The 27,984-nt window shown below is 41.6% G+C and overlaps 1 protein-coding gene across 2 annotated transcripts in view; it reads right to left on the bottom strand.

Moving 5' to 3' along the window:
- Positions 1-5,222: 5,222 nt before the first annotated feature.
- LOC131249391 (E3 ubiquitin-protein ligase SIRP1-like) overlaps positions 5,223-27,984 on the bottom strand; it is a 30,966-nt gene continuing 8,204 nt past the window's right edge. Inside the window, exons 1-2 of one of the 2 annotated variants that reach the window (XM_058250145.1) lie at positions 7,803-8,145; positions 5,223-5,990 (exon numbers count right to left, since the gene is read on the bottom strand). In XM_058250145.1, coding sequence (XP_058106128.1) covers positions 5,717-5,990; positions 7,803-7,990 — 462 coding nt within the window. In that variant the 5' untranslated portion in view covers positions 7,991-8,145 and the 3' untranslated portion in view covers positions 5,223-5,716. Of the gene's footprint in view, positions 5,991-7,802; positions 8,146-27,984 lie in introns of those variants that run through there. The other variant, XM_058250146.1, reaches the window with a different exon arrangement.

The raw sequence follows: 27,984 nt of genomic DNA, 5'->3' as shown, positions 1-27,984 counted from the left end.
AATCCTCGTACTTAAGTAAAGGGAAACTTAATAAGGAATGCTATTGTATTTGAATATTGAGAGCAGTAGAAACAAGATATACAATAAAACCACATGTGTGTATCTACACTTTGACATGTTAAATATTACGTATGAACATTTCACCAATGTACATTTGAATTCTGTTTAGAAAATGAGCTGCGAGTAGTTTACGGTCTCGCATTCCCAGCCCACCAAGTTTGCAATTCAACCCACTTCTGATAACGGTATGATTGACATCACAACCACTGAAAAAGCATCACATCATCAAAATTAATCGCAATGGACAATGACAGAAAATTTGCAGATAAGATAGTTTACCATGCCACGTCATTCTTGAGAAACTCCAAAATTCCTTCTTCTTTGGCGTCCCATGCCGCGTCATTCCTAACGTTGTTGCCCAGCACCGCGCTCAACTTGGATGTCCCGCCGTGTGGGCCCCAATCATGGGTCCTATCACGAAGTATATGTTGAATCCATGCCATCTATCCGACTCTTCGTCTCATTTAGACCGTTGATCAGAAAAATTAAGCAAATACTTACCTCGTGTGGGACACATTTTGCATGGGGAAGACATGGGGTGGGTTTCCACTCTTGGGACCCCGTAATGTATTTATTAAATCCACACCGTCCATCTATTTTTTAGGCTCATTTTAGCCATTGAGCCCAACATTCAGGCTGATCTAACAATCAGATAGACCACACTACAGGTGACGGTGGGTTGTATCAACCGCTCGCGTCACTGCATGCAAACGTGGTGGGGAGGGGTGTCCCACTCGCGGACACACCTTGATGAATATGTTGAATCCACGCCGTCCACATGTTTCTCCATATGATTTTGGACCATGGGCAGAAAAATGAGGCAGATCCGGGTCTTGAGTGGGCAGCAAGGAGGGAAACAAACTCCTTCTGTTGAAATTTTCCAGGGCCCACCGTGGGTCCCCGTTTGTCCAAACCAGTCCGATTCAGGTCCCGTTGGCCCCACTCGAGCTGGCCTATGCCGTGAACGGAGTAGATTATCCCAGTGGGTTGCTTTGATGGTGTGACAAAAAATATATAAAAAAACGAGCCCCAGCTGCTACCAACGTCCCATGCTGCTACCAGCGTCCTAGGCGGGCGGACGCCCACCGTGGGCGTGGAGTGTGGCCCACTCGTGGGACCCCCATAATGTACGTGGCATATTCATTCAGTTCATCTATTTTGCCAAATCATGTTATGCCATGGGCCCAAATATGAGGCTTATTCGAATTTCTGGCATACTGTACGGGAGGGGAAAGTGGGTAAGGAGTACGGCTATACATGAACCGGGCCAGCCCAGTTAACTCGCTCGACTTGGCCCAAAAAAGCTCGACTCGGCTCCACCCGAACTCAGTTTGGGTCGGAATGGGCCATTTTCTTCAGCCCAAAACTGCGTTCGGGCTGAGTTCGGATAGGTCCCAGTTCGGCCGATTCGGCCCAAAACCCGACTCAACCTGGCCCGACTCGGTTGAGTAGTGTGTGTGTGTGTGTGTATTTCAAAACCCTACCTGTCCCTTTCCCCTTTACCCTTTTGGGATAGTTCACCGTCCATCTTTGAAGTAACAATGACTCATCCACCTCACAGACATATAACTTGAACGACCTAGATTCATCCAAATACAAAAAGGAATTATAATGTCCTGACTAGTTAGATTTTTGTGGAGTCTATAGTTCAACTATCTAAACCGTTGATCGAGGGTCTTGTAATGGGACGCGGATTACCTGCCAAAGCGAAACTGGCCTGAACTCGCCCGATTACTAACCGGGCCGAGTTTGGGCTGGACATGTTGGCTTGGTGACCGGGCCGGGCTGAGTTCGGGCTGGGTTTGGCTGGTGACCGGGCCGGGCCGGGTTCAGGCTAGGTTTGGCTGGTGACCGGGTTGGGCCGGGTTGAGCCCAGTTCGACTCGGATCGACTTGTGTACACCCTTAGTAAGGAGTTCTGTCCATTTTTTGCAGCACATGGGGCCTACTCGTGGGACCCACCTTGATGTTCTTGTGCCATCCATGTCATTCATCCGTTTCTTTAGGCCGTGTTAGGCCATGGTCCCAAGTTTCAGGCTTATCCAGATCTTATGTGGGCCGCACCACAAGGAAGTGTGGGGGTGGAAACCCCGTTGGACTTCGAATTCCTTGATTTTAGAATCCCATGGACTTCGGATTTCCTGAGTTTCGAATCCCATGGACTTGGGAATCCCTTAATTCGAGATCCCTTGTATTTGTGGCTCTGTTGGACTTAGGATTCCTGAAATCCCTTAATTATATTTGGCACCCTAAATTTAAAATCCCCATATTTCTAAGTTCATGTAAGATGTATTTCCAAGGATTTGCTCTAGCACTTAGGTGTTATAGATGTCCTTAGGTAAAAGTCCATAAACCCTTTTGGTACCAGTAGGATGTGTCGACGTTGAGACCGAGTGGAAAACATGAGCGCCTGAGTGTCAAATATTAGTAGATCGCATCTCTCACTGTGTTTTGGTCGGTTGAAAGAGGGTGTGACCTTATCCGCCTAAGGGTAGGGGGCTGTAAGCTAGGTTGAGTTCAACCAGCTCGTGAAATGAGTCCGTTATTGACAAGCCGGGTGAACATTGACATACCATTGATGGGGCAGATAGCGAGGTATTTTCCACTCACTTGGTCATGTGCATGATTGGGTGACAGCCAGTGTTAGAGTGTACTTGACCCTGGTGATATTTCCAAATACGAACCGTACTTATATGTAGATTAGTTGAGGATGGGCATGTTTGGTTGCATCTCTTTCATATAATATCCGCCCATGTAGGCCTTGCATTGCAAAGCCTTGGTATGGCTAACAACATTCCTGAACTCATCGGCTTAGCACTCCATCATCTTCTGCATACTCCAGTATATGTATTCTTGTCATATGCATTGCGCAGGCGCACATGCACTCTATTGAGCTTCATATGAGGCTTATGCACGTTTGTTTACGTTGCATGTGATGCTAGGACATATCAGCAGTATTGAGCCCAGAGCATGAGCATATTCTTTTGAGTATTGATTACATATTATATTTTCCTTTCAGTACTGTATTCAAAGATTGTATTAATGGATATGTGGTGATGTGGTTTTGTGACTTAGGTACACTTATGGTTATGCTCATTTACAAAAAAAAACACCTTGAAAATTCTCCTTATAAGATCCCATGACTTGAACCTGGCGTATGGGAGATAGGAGTCGAGAATGGGGTATTACGGAGACTGTCACACTGAATTCGGCAGCTGAGAATTTAATGAGTCCAGTTTCCGAGTTCGGGGCATGATAGATATCATCTACATTGAACTCTAACAAAGGTTGTGCTAAGTTAATGCTTAAGATTACACAATCAGCTTCCACCAAACAAGAACATGATTTATCATAGAGGTATGACAAGTCCAAAGATTTAGATTGGTTTCCAACTTGAAGATGAGTTCTTTCGAAGCTGATGAGAATTGATGTAGGCCCACGACTCAAATAGGCCCATCCAGGCCCACTGTATGACCCAACAATACTTAGGCTGATAACCCATCGTAAGTTTACCGTGTGCTGATTTTTGGATTGATTATTTACAAATTTAGAGATTTAAATCAATATTATAATTTACTATTTTTGGTAGATACGAGGACAAATTTAAAGACGTGATTGATGTGATTAATTATAAGGGTTGGTTTTAGAGTTACAATTACTTTCCATATTCACTTTTATTAGGTTTTTATCATATTAAGGAATATTATATTGATTTGCATTAAATTATACTTGATTTGAAATCAATTTCTTAATTAGAAATTTTTAATTAAATATTCATTTAAGATATATAAAAGAAAATGGTGGTTTAAAAGTTAGTCTTTTGAATAATTTTCTAATGTCAAGTCCTTACTCATGCTCCAATGGTAGACTCAAAAGAGTTTCAACTCAAGATCATGGGCTGGATTACCCGTTGTGGTGAAATCTTATATATATATATATAATTGCAATTCAGGTATTTTTGGGTATCAAAATCTTATTGACACGATAACTGAGTTGCACTACCTAAAGTCTCATTTAAAAGTTTGAGAGACATTAGCATTTAGGACCCACTATCATATATGATAGTTAGCTTCTTCCTAAATGGGCCTCATCAATTCTAGGGGCTCTTCAATTCTTTTAATATGTCGGGTCAGGCTAATCAAACTCAAGCCTAATTTATTTAATTTTATATTGACAAAACACTACCAAACCCCATCCATTTTGGAAATGGGTCAACCTAATCCTTAACATCCCATGTTGAGTTCAATCAGTTTGACAGGTCAGGTCAAGTTTTTGCTAACCCTCCCTACATGGTGTGGAGGACTCTAATCAACCTCAGTACTGCAACATCTCATTTTAATAAATATATGAAAGCCAACAAATCCTATGCATTCAGGACATGTTTAGACACACTTATGCAAAAGTGCTTTCAATCGATCATAAAGTCTAAAGTTATGTATGTTTAGACACACTTCTGCAAAAGTGCTTTCAATTGGCCATAAAGTCTAAACTTACATTTTAAGATGGGTTTAACATCTAACGTAACTCTTTTAGGACGAGCTGTAAATGGGCCTTAACTTTTAAAATTACTTAGATTGATAATATAGGATTGAAGTTGGTCTCAATTGCTCAAGCCCAAACCTAGCCCGAAATCTAATTAGGCAACACATTCTAGGCCCAAGACCAACCCATTGATAACTAGGGGTGGGCATCCAGCCCAACCGAGTTGGGGTTGGGCTGATCCGACTTGATTCAATTTTGAAATAGGCCTGACCTGAACTCGACCTGACTCAGTACGAGTCTAGCATGTCTGACCCAATCCGAGTCTAGGTCAGACCTAGACCAATTCGGACGGAGTCCAACCCAGTGATAAGTATCGAGTCGAGTTGAGTTGGCACCGAGTCAGGTCGAGTGTAGTGGGTATCACAACTCAAACCTATAGCTCTCCATCACCCGCACAACATCTCATATCTGAAACGTCGTATATGAGTTTTTTCTAATATATACGTATGAGTCGAGTTTCGGCTCGAGCTGGGTCAGTACCGAGTTGGATTACTGGTCAAGTCGAGTTACCGGGTGACTTGAACTCGATTTAGTTTGAGTTCAGATTGGACGAAGTCAACTCATTTCGGATCGACTCACCCACTCGCTTGGAATAGATCTAAATGAGTCGTACAAGTCGAGTTTGCCAAGTCGAGTCATCCCGTAACCAGTTTTATTGATAACCTATAAAGGTGGCTCGGGTTGGGTAGGGTTCAACCCAAGCACAACCCATTTACATAAACAGGTCAAATTTCCAGCCAGACCCTGACCCCACTACCCATTTAGCTTGCCTCAAGCCCACCTCAAAAACAGGTCAGTCTAATTGACCCACAGGCCCACTCGACCCGTTGCCACCCCTAATCGAGTCAAATTCACCAGCGAGTTTTGAGTTTCAAGTAGACTCAACTCACAATCCTGTCGAGTCGAGTTGACTCAGCCTTATTTCAAGGCGTGCCACCAAGCTTTAGAACTATGAATGGACTGGCCTTAATTTTTACACCGGGTCATCTGTGAGGCGCGACCCGTCTAATGTACGGCTCATAGCCCACAATGCGTAAGGGTGCCATGAAACCTCGATGGTCGACTAATAAAATCAACCCAAAAAAAAAGAAATGGACTACCACATTAAGGAAATATCAAGATTGAACATGGGTCCTACAGTAAGGGCAATGTGAATGAACATTGAGCCATGGTAGAAGGCAATGAGAGTGGTAGGTGTGGGAACATGGTAGGTTTATCACCATCTGTCTGGCTCGGATCTCATCCAGGCAAACAGCACACACCTCTTTCTCTGAATTCCTTCTGTCCACATGAATCGCCATTTCCATTCTCACCACGCCCACACCAGCTTTGCTTGCACCGGCTTCAAGGTCCGACTCTCCAACTTTGCTAGGCTGGTTTTTACTCCATCTGCCATTCAGATAGCAATGCAAGGTCAGTATGCTAGTAGTAGAGCTGGCATAAACGATAAGTGTAATACGAAATGCAATTTGTAAGCTAAGGACGTGTTTGGGTGTCATTGATAATGGGTTATAAAAACATTTTCTCCTGATCAGAAGCATACTAACGGCTGGATTTGAGCTTATGATCATTGCCAGCTTGGTAAGATTGTGGCCCACTCAAGTGTCCAATTCGCTTGAAATTTCAGCAGAATGGGCTTTCTGTGATGATGAATTTGATAAGCAGTTTGGATTTTCAAATACATGAAACATATGTATGATAGATGGTCAATTCCGACCTCCTTATAAACTCATTTTATAAGAAAGGGAGACAACAGCTTTTCTGAGAAATGAGAAGTTGTTGCAACCAAACACACCATAAATCTTCATCTGATCACCTCTTATACCCAACCACTATATGTAATCTTAGATGAGCTAGCAAAATGGATAGACGGCATGGATTTTTTATCCATTCCGTCCATCTGTTTTACCAGCTCATTTTAGGGTATGTAGCAAAAATTTAAGCATATTCAAATCTCATGTGGACCACACCACAGGAAATACTGTGCATTGAACACCTAAGATTGAAAAATTCGTGGGGGCCACAGAAGTTTTGGATGAACCTGATATTTGTGTTTTCCTGTCATCCACGCGTTTTTGACCTAGTGATCAGGTTGGATGACATATAAACATCATCACTGTAGGCCCTAGGAAGATTTCAACGGTGGACGTCATTATCCCCACTATTTCCTGTCGTGTGGTTCGCTTGACGTGTTATGCTCCAATTTTGGGCTCACATTAAAAAATTATCTGAAAAAACGGATGGACGGCATGGATAGGACATGAATCCACGGTGGGGCCCACAAAGTTTACTCAGTACGCTGCAATGTACTGAGTTGGTACCGATTCCGCTTCCGTCCAAATTGAGACGTACGCTACGCTGCCGTGGGCGCGAGTTGCGTGTAAGCCCGGCCACATGAGGGCATGTAACCCAAAGCTCTGTGGGTCCACCGAGATGTCTGTGTGACATCCATTCCGTCCATCAGTTTCACTATAGCCGAACAAAAATGAGGCAGATCCAAAACTAACGTGAGTTACACCACTGGAAACAGTTGGGATTGAACGCTCACCATCAAAACCTTTACTGGGACCCATAGAGGTTTCAGATCTGGATGATATTTGTTTATTACGTACATCCTGGTGAGAATCCCCTTATGAATGGATTGGATGGCATATATAAATCAAGGTGGGCCTTATGAAGGTTTCAACGGTCGGTATTTCCATCCCCACTACTTCTCATGGCGTGGCTGATTTAAATTTTATACCCACCTCATTTTTGGGATCGTTAACTGAAATCACCCCGCGAAACTGATGAACGGACTAGATTTCATAAGGATATCACGGTGAGCCCCACATATTTAAAGTAACAGGGGTTACAAGCAACTCGCGCGAGAGTTACAGAGTTGGAACGGATCAATACATCAGCGTGCCACGTCTCGTGTCATGTAGAGAAATCCATCCACGTCGTGTGGAGGCGGGTCCGATCAATTGCACCAAACTACCCACACAAAACGGGTCCACGTCGGGTTCGGGTTTCAAACGGACGCGATAACGCATTATCTGAACTTATCCTTCAGTGTATAGCTATTCACCCGAATCTCGGTCGGCCCCGAATAATCGGAACCGTCGGATCGTAATCAGTCTATGCACCGATAATTTTTTTATTTTTTATTTTTAAAGCAAAATAAAAGGCTGCGATTAAGAGATGAGAGAGAGGATGGACCTGTAACCAATGCCTCGGAGCTTTTCTTCGAGCCTTGTACGGGCTTTGAGGGCAGTATCGCCCATGGCCGTCCCTGTCGACGGTGAGATACGTGAGCGCAGAAAACAAGGCTCGCGCGTGTCGTGGAGACGGTGATGGTGGATCCTTCTCTTTCGGGCCACCTCCACTCCGGGTAGCATTCCCGCCATCGTTTTGCTAAATTGCGCACCTTGATTCTATTCTCGCAGGAATCAATTAAAGATAAAAAAGCAAATCGGAAAACTGGTTTTTCTTCCGGTTATAGTAGGGTTCTCTTCTAACGTACGCAGGTGGCGCGGCCGATTAGCAACAAGGCGTTTTTTTACTATCAATGTTTCTTCGTAAAATGAGCTTCCCTCTCACCTAATAAGGTGCACTGGTAGCGGATTTAACCCTGGATGCTTAGAATATTACGAAAATGCCATTTTCTTATTAGAAAGAGAGGTTAGGGATCGCAGTCCTTGTCTACCCCTGGATGTTTAAGAGAATTACGAAATATCACGGATCTCGATATTTTCAATGTCTGATGGTTTTATTGTCTCGCGATTTTTTCAAGATAAATGTCTAAATATTTAACTAAATTCACTTTTTACCCAATATTTTAAATTTCAAAATCATTTGTCAATTTATAACAAATATTTTGATATTCATTTATCAATTTATAATAAATATTTTGATATTTTATTTTAAGCATGAATTTCTTGATATTATCGCGAGTAAAAAGTAAAAATCCCAAAATATCCCGAGAACTTTCGATGAACGAGAATTGTACCGGTGAGAATGAGCTTGTACGGGAAATGATTCAGTAGAACGGTCTCCATCTAAACCGCATACAACCTACCTTCGTCAATGGCTGTAATAGGGGAGATGATCGATCGGTGCCGTCCATCTAGTGTACCCCACTGTGGATGGCCCAAAATTTGAAGACTTTACCGTCAGAAGATCTAATCTGTCACTACCTAGAGTGCTGAAAACGTTCACTAATTTTTTACCGTTAATTTAATGACCTGAAAATGGATGTATATCTGATTGGTATGATTTTCTTTCAAAATTGGACCATCCACAAAAAGATCACTAGATAAGCGTTCTGATTCGTCATCTTCTCAATCACTTGTGCGGTGGAAGGCGCGTTGCATGGAAGCTCCATGGAGTTGGCTGCACTGAGTCGTTTCTCAGAATATTCAGCGGGCGTAAAGCGTCGGGCGCAAGGGAAAGTCCTGTCAGGGAATATGTGGAGCCAATAAATATATATATATACACACACATACATGTATACACGGTTCATTTGTTTCCCGTGTCATTTTACAGGACGAGCCTAAAAAGTTAAGATTTCAAGTGAACCACGTTATAGGAAACAATGATCGTTGAATGCCCGTCATAGAATCTTTTAATGGTAGCGTAAATGTTTTGATCGAGCTGATATTTGTGTTTTCCTTTATTTAGGATTGTGGGATCTAATCAATTGGTTGAACTCATGCTCTAAAATAATACGACAAAATTGAATGAATGAAATGGATATAAAATAAATATATCGTGGTGGGACCACAATCATATCCATTGTCCTCATCATTTCTCAATTCTACAGAATTCACATCTCTTGTTAATGTGTTTTATCTTCCAATGACCTAAACCCATTTTATAATGGGTCTTATTTTGTTGGGTGGATACTAATTAATAGAAACTTCTAAATTGGATCATTTCAAGCTATTGATAATATAGGTGATTAGGTTTGTATATGGACGACCATGTAACCTTTTTTATAATCAAATGCTTAAAATTTTTAATATCAATTTCATATGAATTTGTTGAGAATGATTTTGATTTAATTGTATTTCAATCAATTGCCTGTAAAATAGATGTCCGAGATCATTATTACTTTTGAGCAACTACTGGTGTAGAGTGGACCAAACCCAATGAAAAATTTAGATAGGCATAAGAAGATTTTCATTTTAGACTTTGTGAAGTTCACTAGTCATTGTTAACACGTGTGTATAGTTATTAATTGAATTATATTGAGTTTTTTAACATTTGAGTTTATGTTTATTGATGTAATTGCTTCTTGATAATGTATGCATATAGACATTTGGATTGATCCTTACTGAGGTATGGTCAATATTCGTTGATTAAAGGCTTGGTCCGCTTCTTGCACGGTACAGGTTTTTATATGTGTATGCAAAAACGAAAGTTGTGCATATTGAAATAGATGCACATATGAGATGTACCTCCACTCTGATTTAAGAAATGACCATGATGATATCTCATAGAGATCTACGTCATTAGCTTCGTACCTATTCAGATCATGTAAGTGTATATATTGCAAAATGGATGAATCATTTATTGATTGGATAGATATTGTGTGATGATTATGTAGATGAAAAATGCTTGATTATTCACATTATATGAACAAAGCCAACATGATGCAAGACCAAATTACCTACAAGGTATAGATCAATTCTGATCTAATTGTTGTATACATATGCTAGTCCCACAGGTGACTTTTGTGTCTTAATTAGTAATGATGAGGTGATGCTACTTTGGTGTGCATTCTCAAAAACATGCACACAAATTCAACTAAGTTGAAATTATGCCAGAAAAGTGGCCAAATTAATATTTGGTCACGAGATAACTCAGAAAAAGATTGTAGATGATCGCACCGTGGTAATGATGCAAATGATACCTATTTAAGGTACAAAATTAAAGGAATTATAAGCACAACTAGCACTAGAGTAGTTGTCGAATCTGACACCCAATTCATCAAACTCGGACAGAGCATCTACATCTCAGACTCATCCTCTTGAGATTATATAGGTCGTGATGCGCGATATGCAAAGTGGGATTTAGGGTCTTCTTGATCAAACACGATATCAAGTTAAGCAATCACAAATTCAAGATTAAACTTTCAACAGGTGGATGATCAGTCTGATTGGGCACTTAAACAAGCTGATGGCTATCATTACTGAAAGAACGCTAACAATGCCTCAATCAAATGTTAATGTTAGCTTGGTGGGAAACTTGGCAACAGTTCCACCCGCACCTCCCCCACAATGTAATATTCATTCGGTTACAGTCTAGGAGATATGGAATGCTTTTATGCTATTGAGTTTAGTCGACCGAAATAGGAGGTCAGAAACCTTGTTCTTAGAGAAAGAAATTGGAGTATATCTGTGAGCAACCATTTCCAAGAAATCCACCATGATGAAGACAAAACTAGGTATGACTGAAACCACAACATCTTGATCGTGACTTAATCATGCAACTGGTCCGGGAAGTAGCAGGCTAAGTTTTCGGCCGTACAACTACTCCAGTCTACTATAATTCTTATTCAAAATAAATCGACCAACAATCTCTATTGTTGCGGTTAAATTTGATGTTTTCGAACATGATGGTCAAGTTCGACTAATATGATCGACTGTGATGATTTTCGACCAAAATGGCTAAACTTGACCAAGACCATCGACTTTGATGTGTTTTTACTAAGATGGCCGAGTTCGACTAAGACGACCGACTTTGATATTTTTCGACCAAGATGGCCAAGTTCGATTAAGGTGGTCGAATTTGATGTATTTTTATTTTTTTTTCAAGATAGTCGATTTCGACAAATACAGTCGAATTTAATATTTTTCGACCAAAATGGTTGAGTTCAACCAAGGCGGTTGAATTTAATGTTTTTTGATTAAGATAATCGAGTTCAATCAAGATGGTTGAATTCGACCGAAATGGCCGAATTCAATGTTTTTCGATTAAAATATTCGAGTTTAACCAAGATAACCAAATTTAATGTTTTTCGAGAAAGATAACAGAGTGCAATTAATATGACCAATTTTGATGTTTTTACTTAGTTGAGCTGTCGCATTTATTCCACTAAATGATGAACCAATATCGCTTTCACCTTTTCAACCAAAGGCGAGATGATGTGGGGGTAATGTTATACCTTATTTCAACCTTCCTTTGACTTGTGATAGTCGCAAAACTCAGAATTCAACGCCGGTAACTTACGAGTCACAAGTCAAAAGACCATGATCTTAAATGAGTAAAATAGCTTAGTTAAAAACAAACAATGCATAGGGTCTAGTTGTTTTTGGTTTTAATGGGCAGGCTTGGCCTAAACACGTACCAAAACATATAAAGGTCTCACTGGTAAAAGAAAAGGGAAAAAAAACAAAATAAGTATGTAGTTGGATTGATTCAATTTAAGTCATGCCCTCACCGTGGGGTCCACCTTGTTGAATCCGTTATATATCCACGCCCATCCATTTTTACGTATCATTTACGACGTGGTCCCAAAAAATGAGAAGATCCAAATCTCAGTTGGACCACACCACATGAAAACCTGGTGATTGAAAGGCCACCACTAAAAACTACCTAAGGCGCACCTAGTGTTCGATGCGTGTATTTGCCATCCAACCTATTGATGACATAAAAGAGACGATGAAGGGAAAATATAAAGATTAATTAGCTTTATCCAAAACTTTTATCTCCCAATATAAGCTTTTAATGGTCAATCACCAAAACTCCTGGTGGTATGGTCCGGTTGAGAATTGGATCTGCTTGAACAACGAATGGACGGCATAGATGCACAACACATTTATCAAAGGTGGGCCCCATAGGCCAGCATAACACACACTAACGTGTCGTCCACGAAAAGCCGAAAATGATACGGTAATTTTTTATTTACCACCAATGAAAAACAGCAGGAGAGAAAAGCGGATTCAGTGGCAGTTTCGTAGTTTATTGAGAAAGCAGATGTTATTTCGTAACTGAAAAAAGCGTGGAAGCTTCCTTAGCCCGACCCACTGTCACGTGAGTAAATTTCCAGGAGCTTGCCTCGCAAATGGAAGGCACAAGGTAACCACAAACGTTGAAGCGATTCGCGCGAGTGTAGATAAATATCACCTTTCGCAGCACAGGATATTAAGTTCAGTGAATATGAGAGATCCTGGCCACTCATTGCATGGCCCCAGTGTAAATATTCCACCCTTATAATCAAGGTTCACTCATCATCATATATAATCATGAGACGTCTACCAGTTTGATGCTCCATTTAGGGCGTTTAAAAGTGGGACCACCTGAAGAATGGTCCGGATCTCTATCGAATCTGCCACGTAGACACTGCTGCCGGTGGTCTCTTTGAAATCTTACTCGTGCAAATCGCATGCTATTTTTTGTTGGAATCAACACTTTATCTAAATAATCTGGCTGAGTATAACGCTTGATACGCAGGCACTTAAAAGTAGTACACGTGGCATATATCAACCAAAATTAAACTGACTAAATTGTGCGACAGATTTTTCTAGATTAAATTTCAAAACAAAAATCGATGAGAATTTACTATCATCTATTTCATGGACACTTGTTTTTTGAAATAAATATCAGTGTGTAATTTTCATTTCAACCATCCAATAAATGATCAGAATTTATGGATAGAAGTAATTTTCACTTTATGGTATATCTAAAATTTTATCTATAATTTGGATGGTGTAGATTAAATTAATTCTGCACCAAGAATGCACTTCCTTAGTAATTTATAAGTGCACGCGTATGATATTTTAAACTACGCCGGCGTATAAGACGGTTTCTCTTTGAATTTGACCGCTGAAATGATCCCGAATCCCATTCGATTATAGTGGATTTTTGAGAACGCGGAGCGGAGGAACGCAATCCGCGTTTTTTTTTTTTTTTAAATTTTAAAATTATAATTTTGATCGCGGATAAACTGGAAGCGGATTGGCTGGTGTACCACACACTAGCTATATAGCCGCGGTGGGTACGTGTCGTGCGAAGACGAGCGCTGACGCTCCTCGAGCTCGGGGTTGTACGAACGGTTCAAAGGAGATCAAAGTTACATGCCCCAAGATGATGTATTTATTATATCCACACCGTTCATCTATTTGTCGAGATCATTTTAGACTACTATCCAAAAAATGAATCATATACAAAGGCAACTCGACCACACAACAAATAGTAGCAGAGATAATGATTCTTATTGTCCAACAATTTGTAGGCCCACTATCACGATTTATTTTACATCCAATCTGTTAATAAGGCCACAAGGACTTGAATGAAGAGGAAAACAAATTTCATATTGATTCAAAATTTTAATGACCCCAAAAAAAGTAGTTTCAATGGTAGACGTTGATTCCCCCACTGCTTTTTGCAGTATGGTCCAATTGATGGTTACATTTGTCTTATTTTTCGACATGCTAGTCAAATGGATGGTTAATTTGGATATAACATATATCTTATGATCAGGCCCACAGAATTTACTGACGTCAATACACCACAGCTGGTGTGAGGTACACCAGCAAATCCTCATCCGGATAAACTACTGGCAGATCAAGTTGGCTGAAGTGACGTCACCAAGTTCCGTTGATGGTGGGACTTACCACGACGTGTGTGCTGTATCCACGCCGTAAACAGACGGAGAAATTCGGATCCTTTGCTTATCATAAGCGTAGAAATTATTGATTTCCTACATCATGATTGGCCGAATCATTGCTGTATTAAATGCAGTTTATAATAATGTGATCTAATTAGATTTTAACCAGCGTGATCTTCGGATCAAGATTCCATTTATAGATATCATTTTAAGTCATTGGATAAAAATTAAGGCAGATCCAAATGGAGCCCCCCAGCACATGAAACAGTGGGGAGAGTGATGACCGCCGTTCAAACATTGCTTTGTTCATGCACGACCATGGTTCAGCGATCTACACCGTTAGTATTGACCAACTTGCAACGGATAGGTGATACCAAAAATCTTTCTCGGGATAGATGATTCTTACCCTTGCACCAGTGTCCTAAATCAACGGTTAGCTAACAATAGTGAAATCTAATAAAATAATAGTTGCAGATGGGACAGCTAGAATCATCCACTCTGGAAAGCATTGAGAATACTCGATCCAACGTGGGACCCACCGTATCAACTGTCTGGATCACCGATGCATCAGGCGACTATTTACCGTTTGAATGTATATATCCTAACCATTGAATTTCTTTCCTTTTTTCATCTGGATGTTCGATTGATGTGGTATTTTCTTTCCCGATGGTTTGTTTCTTGGCCACCAATTGAATGGTTGGGATTTTTCATTTGGTAAATGATTATTTGATGGGCCAACAAAGTGAGGTTGATTGGATGGATGGTTCGGATGCCTCAACCATAATCCCCACTTTTAGGGGCCATGGTTTGGGATCCACGACGTTAATTTCGAGGAACTTGCAATAGATGGGTAACCCATAAAACCATTCTCAAGTTAGAGGAATTCTGACCCTTGATCAGGGTCCTATAAATCAATGCTTAGCTAGTAATAATGCAATGGGATAAAATAATAGTTGTAGGTGAGAAAGATAGAATCATCCCACCTGGAAAGTATTGGAGACAGAGTCCACGGTGGGGCCACCCAATCAATGTCTGGATCACCAAATCCTCAAACCTCCTTCATTGTACAGAAAGGATGCATCAGGACACTATTCACGGCCGCGATGTATCAAGAAATTCAGAACCTCATGATTAGGGGCTTTCAATGGTCGGGCCGCGTCAAGGTCCGGCCCAAGCCTGGCCCACATAGTAAATACTGGGCTCGACCTAGTCTGGGCATTTAATGGGCTTAAACAAACAAACTTGAGCCAACCCATGAAACCCCATGTGGGCCTGGCCTTGCTGATTGCTCTTAGATACAGCCCGGGTCCAGCCCAAATATTAAACGGGCTAACTCCATGATGGAGGATCCTAGCCGTTGAATACCCTCTTTTTCTTTTTCTTTTTGTTTCATTTGGATATGGATTGCTCTGGTCTTTCCTTTCCTGACCATTTATTTCAAGGCCACCAATCTTTGAGAATATATGAAGAAGATTTTATAATAATACAGCTGGAGTATAGAAGCAGTTACAGAACATATGACGGGATTATAGGCAAGAAGAGTTAAGACTTGTGAAATGGTTGCAACAACCGTCAGAACATGGGAAGTATCTAGATGGCCAAATTAAGACTATAAATAGCAAATGGATTCAACAAAAAAATTTGTCTCGTACCAACCCAATCAAACCCATTATATCTTTCAATTACCATAATTTACATTCCTTAAGTGTAATCACTCTTTATTTTTGTAAGTCAATTACATTTCTCGGTGTAATCATTTACTTTTTTCTAATTGTTTACATTCAATAGTGTAATCCGTAACGTTAATCAAGTAGCTGGTAATCTTAGCTGTAATTTGGATCTATGCTCATATGATAATCTTTGTTGTAATCTGTAGCATTAATCAAGTAGCTGATATGTTGATATTCGTGGGTAATTGGGCTGATCATATTCCTTCCTTTGGTTGTCTGAAATTGGACGGCTAGAATAGAAAAACCATTGGATTGGTCTTTTCTCATTGAGCAATGAAGGACATCTTGCTAGTTTTATCTGGCACGGATAGCTAGGAACATGTTCAAAAGACTCGGCAACTCAAACTGACTCCTGGTGTTGAGATAAGCATCTCGACCGAGTCTGAGTCAACTCAGATGAGTCAAACTCACTGGGTCTTAAAACCATGGCTGCAAAACACAACAATCCACTATGTTAGAATGACTTCTATTCTTTCTCGTGTGTCCTCAAAAGTCAATTCTTTCTTAGATTACTTGATGGCCCACCTTGTAAAACCTCACAATACAAATATCAAAACTCACAATTCATTCAACCAAAAATAAAGACTAGAGAGAATGGACATTTTAATGTTTGAAAAACCTATCATCTTTTTATCTATTACAAGTTTCAAATGTATCACGTGTGTAACTGTCTAAATTCCTCGCATGTGCCACCGTCAATCTTCAAATACCAACACGTAAAACATATAAATGCACCATCATCTATATTTACCTCTATATGCACCACTCCACATGTATCCTGATGTTGCTGCCCACCAGCGTTGTAAGATCCTAACTCAAGTGTGCACGCTGTTTCTTTAAGTCACGCAGTCCTACTGGTCGAATCCAGGCGGGTCGAGATGGGCCTACACATCACGGTGGGTCGATACATTGGGCCGCACCATTAGCCTAATATGTACATCACGGTGGGTCGCATCATTGGGCCGCATCAATGGGCGTCAATCCAATAAGTGGGCCGCATCAATAAGCCGCACTAATGGGCCTTATACACATCAAGTGGGTTGCATCAATGGGCTGCACCAATGGGCCTCGTACACATCAAGTGGGTTGTACCAATTGGCCGCACAAATAGGTAGGCCCTATACATGCAGCAGATGGGCCCCACTAGATGATTAGTGTGGATATAGCATGCATACGTCTAGTGGGTCACACGTCCCACGGACGGTGTGGATAAAACATACATTGATGCCGGCCCTCTATGATCTAGACGGTTAGGATGGAACATATGAGGTGGGCTCTGCTCACGGGATCCAAATACATTTCGATGGGCCTTAACCCATGGGCCTTGAATACATCTCAATGGGCCTCAGCCCATGGGTCCTGATATATATCATAATGGGCTGCCTCACGTCCATGACTCCCATGAGAGAGCTAGTGTGGCCCACCTCCCTATCTCTCATCTCCACCATCTAAGGATCATCTCCACCGTTGAAGTTATCTTTTTGGGGCTCTATCATGCATTGGCGGAAGAAGGAAGAAGAGATCTCCAGGTGGGTGATCTTTATTATTATTATTTTTTTTGTGATTTAAGGGCCCACATATGATGGGACCCTTCTTGATGTATATCTTGTACCAAAGAGGGATCCATCTTGATGTGATTTAAGGACCCCCCGTTTGGACGTGTCTGTTTGGAGGAAGACACAAATATCAGCTCCATCCTAATAGTGGGTGGCCCACCTACGTGGACTCACCTTGATGCAACTGTCCATATATTTGGACATGTACCCATCTGCTGTGTTGACAGCAGCAAGTTTTGTGGGTCTATATCATGAGGTATGTGTAGGACCCACCCCAAGCTACACCATGATGTATGAGTTTTGTACCCATGCCGTTTATCAGGAGCGGGACCCACACGAGGCACGTGTGGTGTCCACATCGTCCATCTAGGACGATGGGACCACCGTGAGAGATGGGTGTTTTCACTCATACCGCCAGCCTCCCTGGACGTAGGTTGGGAAGGACAAAATAATAATAATAATAAAATAACATATCAGTTTGATTCAAGAATTCTTGGTGGGCTACTCATGCAGGCCCCACATTGATGTATAGCTTTAATCCACACCGTCCACCCTATTTTCCAGTTCATTTTAGGCGTTGAGCCAAAAAATGAACCCAATCCGACTATCTGGCTGGCCATACTATAAGAAATAGTATTTCCTACCGTTAAAACCCACTTGATGATTGTACACACTGAAACATGCCTAATATTGGGCTTGTTTTGGTCAGTCTGGAGCCATGGGATGCAATGGCTGGGTCAGATTCTTCAGATGTGGGCCCCACCTAGTAAAATCCATAGAAAAATAAAAATTAAAAAAAAAAAAATAAACGAGGCATGCAGCACATGCTGCTAGCGCTGACCTGACACGCAGCAGCGTCTGCGTGGACGCTGGGCGGGCAGAGACCCACGGCCCTAATTGTGGGCCCCACCATGATGCATATGGAGCATCCACACCGTGCCTTTGATGGACCCCCTTAAATCAGTGGGTCATCCCAAAATTCAGCCGTTCACGGCACTTAGGTGGCCCACATCATCTTGAATTATGTGAAGATCTGCTTAACCTATAAAAGCACTTTGCTGTGAGGGCCAGTGTGATGTTTGGGTCTTGTCCACACCGTCTAGATGGCTAGATGGTGGGACCCACCATTGATGTATTTTATATCTACGCTATCTATCAGGTGGACCACTGCAGAAACCAGTGGAGATTGAACGCCCACCATTGAAACCCTTTTTGGGCAATAGAAGTTTTGAAGCTATATAAAATTTGTTTTTCCTCATAGTCCAAGTCCACGTGACCTTATGTACGGATGAAATGAAAATAACGTTATGGTGGGCCCCACGTGGGACCCACTTGCATGGAAACAGATTGGGTACTGTACCACACACAGCTATATATATAGCTGCTGTATTGACGTCGGCGCCCATGTGGGACTACATGATGTGTGTATCTTATGTCCACGTTGTCCATCCGTGGATCAGACCGTTCATCTAGTGGGACCCACTGATGTTTGTCTTATCCACACCGTCCTTCCAGACATGGGTCTGGGCGGTGAACCATCTCATTTAAATAGTAATAATAATAATAATAATAATAATAATAAAATAAATATAAATAATATTATATATATATATATATATACATAGACAAATATCTAATGGGCTCCCCACGTGGGACCCACCTGTTGAATGAAGGCAGACTCACACCAGCAGGCAGCTGGTGTGATTGACCAGAGCAAGTTCTGGTGGGTCACACTTTGATATACGTGATGCAATTGCACCATCCAGCAGGTCTGGATGGTGGGACCACCTCGATATATGTTTTGATCCACGCCATCAGTACATGGGACGTGTGGACTCACCTTGATTGGATGTATTTTATCTTCGCACCGTCGAGCACAGCAGATGGACGCACCTTGATGTATGAGGTCTGCCTTGACGAATATGTTGTATTCACATTGTCTGTCCATTTTGATGGACGTATGGCCCACCTTGATGCATGCATTCTATATTCACACCGTCCAGTAGCTACTGGATGGTGGGGCCCTCCCTATTATACGTTTATTATGTGTTGTACAAGCATACCGTCCATATGCAGTATAAGCCGGCATGATGTATTTATTTATCCACACCGCCTAATCTCTGGACGTGGGATGGGGAACCCATGTGACATATGTATTTCATTTCATGCAATCCATCTCTGTAAGGCCCACCTTGATGTATCTATTGTACATATGGATCCCTCATGATACATAAGTTTTATATCCATACTATTCAACTATTTGGATGGGATGCGCCAAGATATATATACATACATACATATATATATATATCCACGTCATCCAGGGCAGGCAGCCCATTAAGATGTATTCAAGGCCCATGGGTTAAGGCCCATCGAAATGTATTTGGATCCCGTGAGCAGAGCCCACCTCATATGTTCCATCATAATCGTCTAGATCATAGAGGGCCAGCATCGATGTATGTAACGCCCTGAAATTTAGGGGTCGAGCATAACTCAGCTCCTGAGTTTCAAAACATCACTTATGCAACATATTGAATGATGGATATATGTTGTCTGTATGAGTGCATAAAACATGGAATAGATTAAGCCAAACTGCTAATATAATTCAGGGATAAGTGAAGAACGCAAGCGGAAAACTTAAAAAAATATAAGTGTACATGTGCACATCCCTGAAATACATATACATACCAGGTCGTGTTACAAGTGTTACTATCAAAATTACAAGTATCAAATTACATCATTTAATCCCAAAAGAAATCCCAGCATCCCGCGCATCAGAACAAGGCTCACTAGAACCCGTCTGAAAACTGCATGAAAGAAAATACAGCCTTATCATCCTCGATCTCCTGCTCTGCCTCAGAGGTCGCATCAACATCTGGTGTTTAAACACCGTCCCAGAACGTGGGAGTGAGTGATCAACTCAGTGGAACAATAAAGCAAAGGTTAACATGTTATCAATTCAATCAAGCAGTAATAATAAAGCAGAATAATCAAACATGTCCTAAGTACTCTTGTTAATGCAAGGATGTATGTAGAATGATGCGTGCCCTCACGCGTACACCCTTAACGTCTTCATCTTACGTTACGCATGACATCGCCTCAAAGTGCTCCACGTCTACAAAGCACATGCAAATGCGGTGCATGAACATGATTACCAAGTTGCTATTAGTCCTTTTCATACAGCAGGATTGGGAAGTTAAGGTACCTTCCTCATATCAACGTCCAAACAGTGATCCATTCTAGGGTCGTTAGTCCTAGATCATCTCATACGATCATATGGTTTCAGGTCATTGCAAAGGGCTCGCCACCAATCAATGCACGCCTGTCACACCTTCATTACTACAATAAGGCTCGTCACCTTAATGTGGTATCTAGGCATGCTCGAGGTCACTACAAAGGGCTCGTCACCAATCAATGTAGGCCGACAGCACTAATATAGTGTCCCATACCACCATAATCGGCTCACGAGTTTGGTTGCTCATTGGTCACTACGGGGAGGCTCATCACCCCAGCGTAAGCCGATAGCTCGACCACGGTGTCCCATACCACCATGTCCGGCCCATGAGTCTTAGCGGATCAAGGTACAATGGTTAACAGGATTTGCAATGGTAAGTTTGGTACCTTAGATTCAAACAATAGCGTCCATACATGATGAACATACATCGGACAATCGGGTTACTTGACGAACTCGACTAGCACGAGCGCACGTTGGGTTGAACGACATAGAGTGTGCAAACACTCCGTGTGGCTAAACCACTGCCGACAACTCTAATACGACTCGGGTTCATCTAACACGTCCTTTGTGGCGAAAGCAGCCTCAGCCACCATCTCAAGGTTGATTACCGATTTTTTGGACTAATTCATAGTCCTAAACATATTCCACTACAACAGATATTCATATCAACAATTGAGAATAGTAATGGAACAACAACTCAAATCATGTGGTTATAAGCATTTAAAGAATATCAACTTAACATGGATTTTACACATAAGTAATGCTTGAAATTAAACAACAAGGAATGTAACTTGCATGAAGGAAATCATACACGCTAATAGGAGAGTTGAGAATCGCTTCTCAACGCCCATACTAGGTTGATATATTACACCTTAGATCATTCAGACATTTCTACAAACACTTAGAATACATAATACAACATACATGATGTATGTTGAAATACACGCATTTGGACAATTCCTTCTGCCAAGGAGTTGTCACACATACATCTAGCATAAATACACAACAAATAATCATGGCAAACACATGTGCATATTTTATACATATACGGCACTTCCTACATATACATAGAATACACGAATCTCAATATATCACATGCATATCAGGAACGCAACATAAATATAACATTTGACATGTGAAATATCATCCATAACAAGAATAAACCATTAGCTGGCATTGAAAGCCTTGAAAACCATAACCTATACAATTAAAGTCCGTACCTTAAACCAGAAATGGAACACCGAACTGATTCAGACGAGATGTCTTCGTCAACGGCGACTAAATAACCTAAGACAAGCATAGAAATGAGCTACAACAACACAAAGACTATTCTAAGCTCTAAGACAGATTAGGGTTAGGTTAACTTACCCAAGGATGAACTTCGAATTGCTGGAAAAACGATTCAAAAGTTAAGGTTTAAGGATGAAGAAGAACAGGAAAGAATCTAAGATGATTCACCAACTTCTTTCTCACTTTCTCTCTCTTTTCCTCTCTCTTTCTTAGTTAGGGTTAGGAAATTCGTATGGAAAATAGAGCTAGGGTTTTAAGGTCTATTTATAGGCCTAACTTCGATGGAAATAACCTCAAGGCCAAGGTATACTTAGGTTATAACCAAAACAGGCCTCTCTCGATCCAACGGAGCACTTCTGGTGGGCCTTTTTTCACGAAAGGTCGGACTTAAGCTCACTGACCATGGATCTAGGTCAAGCTGAGATTTCGTACCGATCGGATCTTCAGATCAGCCGTGGCGGACCATACTTAATTCAACGGTCACCGAATCTTGATCAGGCCCACAAGCACAAGGACATGCCTGGGCCATCTTTCCTGATTAGAGGGTGAAATTGGGTCAGAATCCAACGGTCAGATTGCTTAAAATCATCACGTAAGCGACACGACTCAGATTTCATAAAATCTTATTTAATTTCTCACCGTTCTCACACTCTTCACTCCGGACTCAGATAAATCGACCCAGAACATCATCTGGATTCGATTTTTGAGGTGATAGCCAAGTCCAACATGGTGACCAATACAACCTAAGATCATCGCCATCGGACTTTCGACGTGCGGTCCAGGTCCGATCCAAAACTTCCAAAAATTCCCACGAGCAACTGGATTTAGCGATGAATCCCAGATTTCAGAGTAACTAGCGCTCATTATTCTACAGATTTTGAGTCATGCAGATCAAATTTAAAGTGCTTGATGCAAATTTCATAAGCAATCAAGTTTAGCGCTAATTACCCCAATTAACTACTAAGGAAAAATAGAGGCAGTACTCGGGTCTTGGCACAAAATTTCTCGGGTTATTACAATGTATGTTTTATCCACACCACAGATGTCCCTGGGTGAAAATTCATAAACCTCCGTGGCCAGGAGACGTCCCAACGTCGAGACCGAGTGGATATATGAGCGCATGAGGGCCGTATACTAGTAGGCCGCGTCTCCCACTGTGTCGTGGTCGGTTGAGAAGGAGTGTGACCTTACCCGCCTGAGTGAGGGGGCAATGTCTACGTTGAGTTTGACCAGCTTGAGGAATGGGTCCGCTATTGACGAGCCGGGCCCGATATTGGCAGGAGGATAGTGAGGTCTCTTCCACTTACCCAGTTGTGCGCTCGGATAAGGGCGGCAAGCTGGCGTAGAGTGTTATAGACCCCGATGATGATTCCAGAGAGGAACCGTACTGATTTGTGGACTTATTGAGTAGGAATTGCATACTTATTCATTCATTTCATTCACTATCCACTTGGGCTGGTGGTGCGCAACTAATTATTGTGTGCCTTCGCATGGCCAGGATTTCGGTTGGGTGCGTGACTAACCTGAGATCAGGAGTTTACCACATTGGGTCTGACTATCCAAATTTAAGTATGAGACTGGTTTGGATAGAAGTCCCTTGTGATAGAACCCATAGCCTGCGATACTACGTACTACCATCCTGACTTCACATTCTAGCATGGTCGTTACATTTGCACCGCATATTGCATTACATTCATGGCATATGACATTTTGGGTTAATGTGTTTCTGCATTATATGGTCTAGATACGACTGATCCTATTTATGGACTCATCAGGAATTTTATATTGTATCGCATCCTTGGCATCTGATACCTGGCTCTTTACGACTCATTATTTGCATAGCTGTTCTATATTGTGTATTCTGATATTTATTGACTCATGGAATTGTCCGTATTTCCACTTACTTTGTTATCATATGATTTATGATCTTGTCATGATCTTGTCAGTATTTCTGTTTACCCTGATAATTCATGATCTTGTCAATAATTCTTCTTATTCCGATATGGTACGATTTATGAATTACTAGTATTTTCGGTATTGTATGACTATGGCATTGCGTTGAATACTTGGCACTTACCTTGTGCACACACTTACACCACCCTCTAAGCTTTTTATAAGCTTATATACGATAGATGCATGCAGGTAATGTTAGGTTGCAGCAGTGTTGAGCTTGGAGCGTGCAGCGGGATTACGGCACAAGACGTGGATGGTCCAACCTGATTGTATTCAAATGTTTATATTAGTGGATATATGATGATGATGTTGCCTTTGTGATTTGGGTATGCTTGTGGTTATGCTTATTGTGGTTATGCTTATTACGAGTTAAATGTACAAAAAAAATCCTCCTTGTAGCATCCCAGGATCGGAATCTGGCGTATGAACGCAAGGAGCCAAGAATGGGGTACTGCGGAGGCTGTCAGCACCGAATTCGGTGATTGGAAATTTTGAGAGCCCGGTTTCTGAGTTTGGGGCGTGACAGTCATCCTGCAACATATTAGACCCCGATGATATTCTTTATGATAGAACTATATTGGATATGTGGACTGGATATGAACATTGGCATTACTTAGCATTTTTATTGGCATCGGCTGTTTAAACCTTATTGCATTGCATACCTTGGTACAATTCCTTGCATTATAGCTTAGCCTCGATAGGCTAGCGGCATTAGTATTGATCATGTTTCCCTTATGCATTCCTTATTTTCTCCTGTGCACTATTGTCACACACCTTCACCACCCTCTAAGCTTTCTATAAGTTTATGCATGATTGATGCGTGCAGGAAATCCTAGGTCGACGTTGTAGCGGAGGAGTTGTGGATTTGGATTGGTGCGAGCTGAGGACCTGTTGTAGACCCTTCCTTCCCTCTTTCTATATTATATATTTCCTTTTAACCCTTGTACCTGTAAAAGTTTAAATTCTTAGTGAATTTTACAGCGTGTTGCTTATTTATCTTTTGAGATTTACTTGCTATGATCTTGGGTATGCTCGATTTGGTTTGGAATAGTGTTATGAAAATCCTCCTTGTAGGATCCTAGGATCAGAACCTGTGCTAGAAGCCGAGAATGGGGTGTTACGGAGGCTGTTGCGGCCGGAACTGGCTATCGGGTTCCTTGTGAGTCTGGTCACCGAGTCTAGGGCATGACAAGCGTGTTCACCTTGAATGCCCCACCATGTGGGATCCAATCATGGGTCCTATCATGAAGTATATGTTGAATCCATGCCATCTATCCGACTCTTTCTCTCATTTAAACTGTTGAGCCCAAAAATGAAGCCAATATTTACCTAATGTGGGCCACACTACAAGGTACAAGGGGCTAGTAAGCCCAGCATCATGGACACTTTGCATGGGGAAGACATAGGTGGGTTTCCACTCTTGGGACCCTCGTAATGTATTTATTAAATCCACACCGTCCATATATTTTTCATGCTCATTTTAGCCATTGAGCACAAAATTCAGGCTAATCCAACCATCATATGGACCATGTTACAGGTGACAGTGGGTTGTATCACCCCCTCATGTTACTGCATGCGAACGTGGTGGGGAGGGGTGTCCCACTCACAGACACACCTTGATGAATATGTTGAATCCACCGTCCACTCGTTTCTCCATGTAATTTTGGGCTATGGGCCGAAAAATGAGGCAGATCCGAGTCTTGAGTGGGTCGCACGGAGGGAAACAAACTCATGCTGTTGAATCTTCCAAGGCGAGCGGACACCCAACGTGGGTGTGGAGTGTGACCCACTCGTGGGATCTCCATATGTATGCGGCTTATCCACTTAGTTCATCCATTTTGCTAAATCATGTTATGCCATGGGCCCAAATATCAGGCATATTTGAATTTCAGTCACACTGTACCTAAGGGAAAAGTGGGCAAGGAGTACTGCCCATTTTTCAGCACATGGGGCCAACTTGTGGGACCCATCTTAATGTTTTTATGCCATCCACGCCGTTCATACTTTTCTTTAGACTGTGTTAGGCCATGGTCCTAAGTTTCAAATTGATCCAGATCTTAGATGGGCCACACCATAGGGAAGTGTGGCAGTGGAAACCCCATTGGACTTGGAATTCCTTGATTTTGGAATCCCATCGACTTGGGATTTCCTAGATTTCGAATCCCATGGACTTGGGAATCCCTTAATTTGGGATCCCTTGTATTTGTGGCTCTCTTGGACTTGGGATTCCTGGAATCCCTTAGTTATATTTGGCACCCAGGATTTAAAATCACTATAATTCAAGTTAATGCAAGATGTATTTGCAGGGGTTTGAAATTAATTATTAAATCAAATTTTAAAATCCCTAATAAGTGTACGTATGACACTATGGTTGTATTAAATACGTTGATGCAATACTTTGCCTGAAATGATGAAAATCCCAATACTCAAATGGGCCACAAGCATAGTATCACATCTTAGTGACTAAATAATGATTTGTAACCGTCGGTTTACGTCAACAATGTTCAGACGATGCAGATCGTCTTATTAAAGTAATTAAAGTGATGCCATTGATAATCAGTTTGTTTCAGGATATCATTAGTGGGCCATGTGCCCAATAGATTAGTAGCCTAATGGCACACATGTTGTATATATAGGTGTCCATTCGGGTCATTCCTAGTGGACCCTGCCTTAGTATATCTATTTTATCCATGCCTTATGATGTGCAAGCTACATATGGAGTCGGTGTTAGTCTAACATGGGCCACAACACATTTACCTCTATGTTTCTAGTGGGGTCTGTCGTTCGAGTCCCGCTCTCTATGTATGATGTGCCAATTAAGGCCGATTATTGCATGATATGTCTGATAAGAACACACTGATAACATGCTTTTAGTGTAATGATATCATGCCGAGTTATATGCACCACCTAATGTCTCATTTAAAAGTTTGAGAGACATAAGCATTTAGGACCCACTATCATATATAATAGTTAGCTTCTTCCTAAATGGGCCTCTTCAATTCTATTGATATGTTCAAACTCAGGCCCAATCTATTTAATTTTATATTGACAAAACACTACCAAACCACATCCACTTTGGAAATGGGTCGGCTTAATCCTTGACATCCCATGTTAAGTTCAATCAGTTTGGCGAGTTAGGTCAAGTTTTTGCTGACCCTACCTACATGGTGTGGAGGACTCTAACCATCCTTAGTACTACAACATCTCATTTTAATAAATATGTGAAAGCCAACAAATCTACGCATTTAGGACTTGTTTAGACACACTTCCGCAAAAGCGCTTCCAATCTGCCATAAAGTCTAAAGTTGCTCAATTGCTGAAGCCCAAACCTAGCCCGAAATCTATCAGGCAACACATTCTAGGCCCAAGACCAATCCATTAATAACGAGAGGTGGGCATCGAGCCGGACCGATTTGGGGCTGATCTGACTTAATCCGGTTTTGAAATAGGCCTGACCTAAACTCGACCCGACTTGATACGAGTCGGGCATGCCTATCCCGATCCGAATCCACGTCAGGCTTGGACCAATTTAGACCAAGTCTGACCCAATGACAAGTACCGAGTCGAGTCGAGTCAGCACCGAGTCGGGTCGAGTGCAGTGGTGGGTATCCACAGGCTGAAGTCACAACTCAAAACCTGTAGCTCTCCATCACCTACAGAGCATCTCAGATCTGAAATGTCATATATGAATTTTTTCTAATATATATGTATGAGTTGAGTTTCGGAACGAGTTGGGTCAGTATCGAGTTAGTTTACGGGTCAAGTCGAGTTACTTGGTGACTCGAACTTTACTCAGTTTGAGTTCGGATTAGACGAAATCAACTTGATTCGGATCAACTCACCCACTCGATTCGGATCGAGTCAGAACTAAATGAGTCGTACAAGTCGAGTTTGCCGAGTCGAGTCATCCCGTAACCAGCTCTATTGATAACCTATAAGGTGGCTCGGGTCAGGTAGGGTTCAACCCAAGCACAACCCTTTTACATAAACATGTCAAATTTCCAGCCTCCACCCATTTAGCTTG

This window comes from Magnolia sinica, chromosome 6 (assembly GCF_029962835.1).
Source record: "Magnolia sinica isolate HGM2019 chromosome 6, MsV1, whole genome shotgun sequence".
Taxonomy (NCBI): Eukaryota; Viridiplantae; Streptophyta; class Magnoliopsida; order Magnoliales; family Magnoliaceae; genus Magnolia; species Magnolia sinica.
Note: the sequence above shows the minus strand (reverse complement) of the source record. Positions and strands in the feature narration are given on the sequence as shown.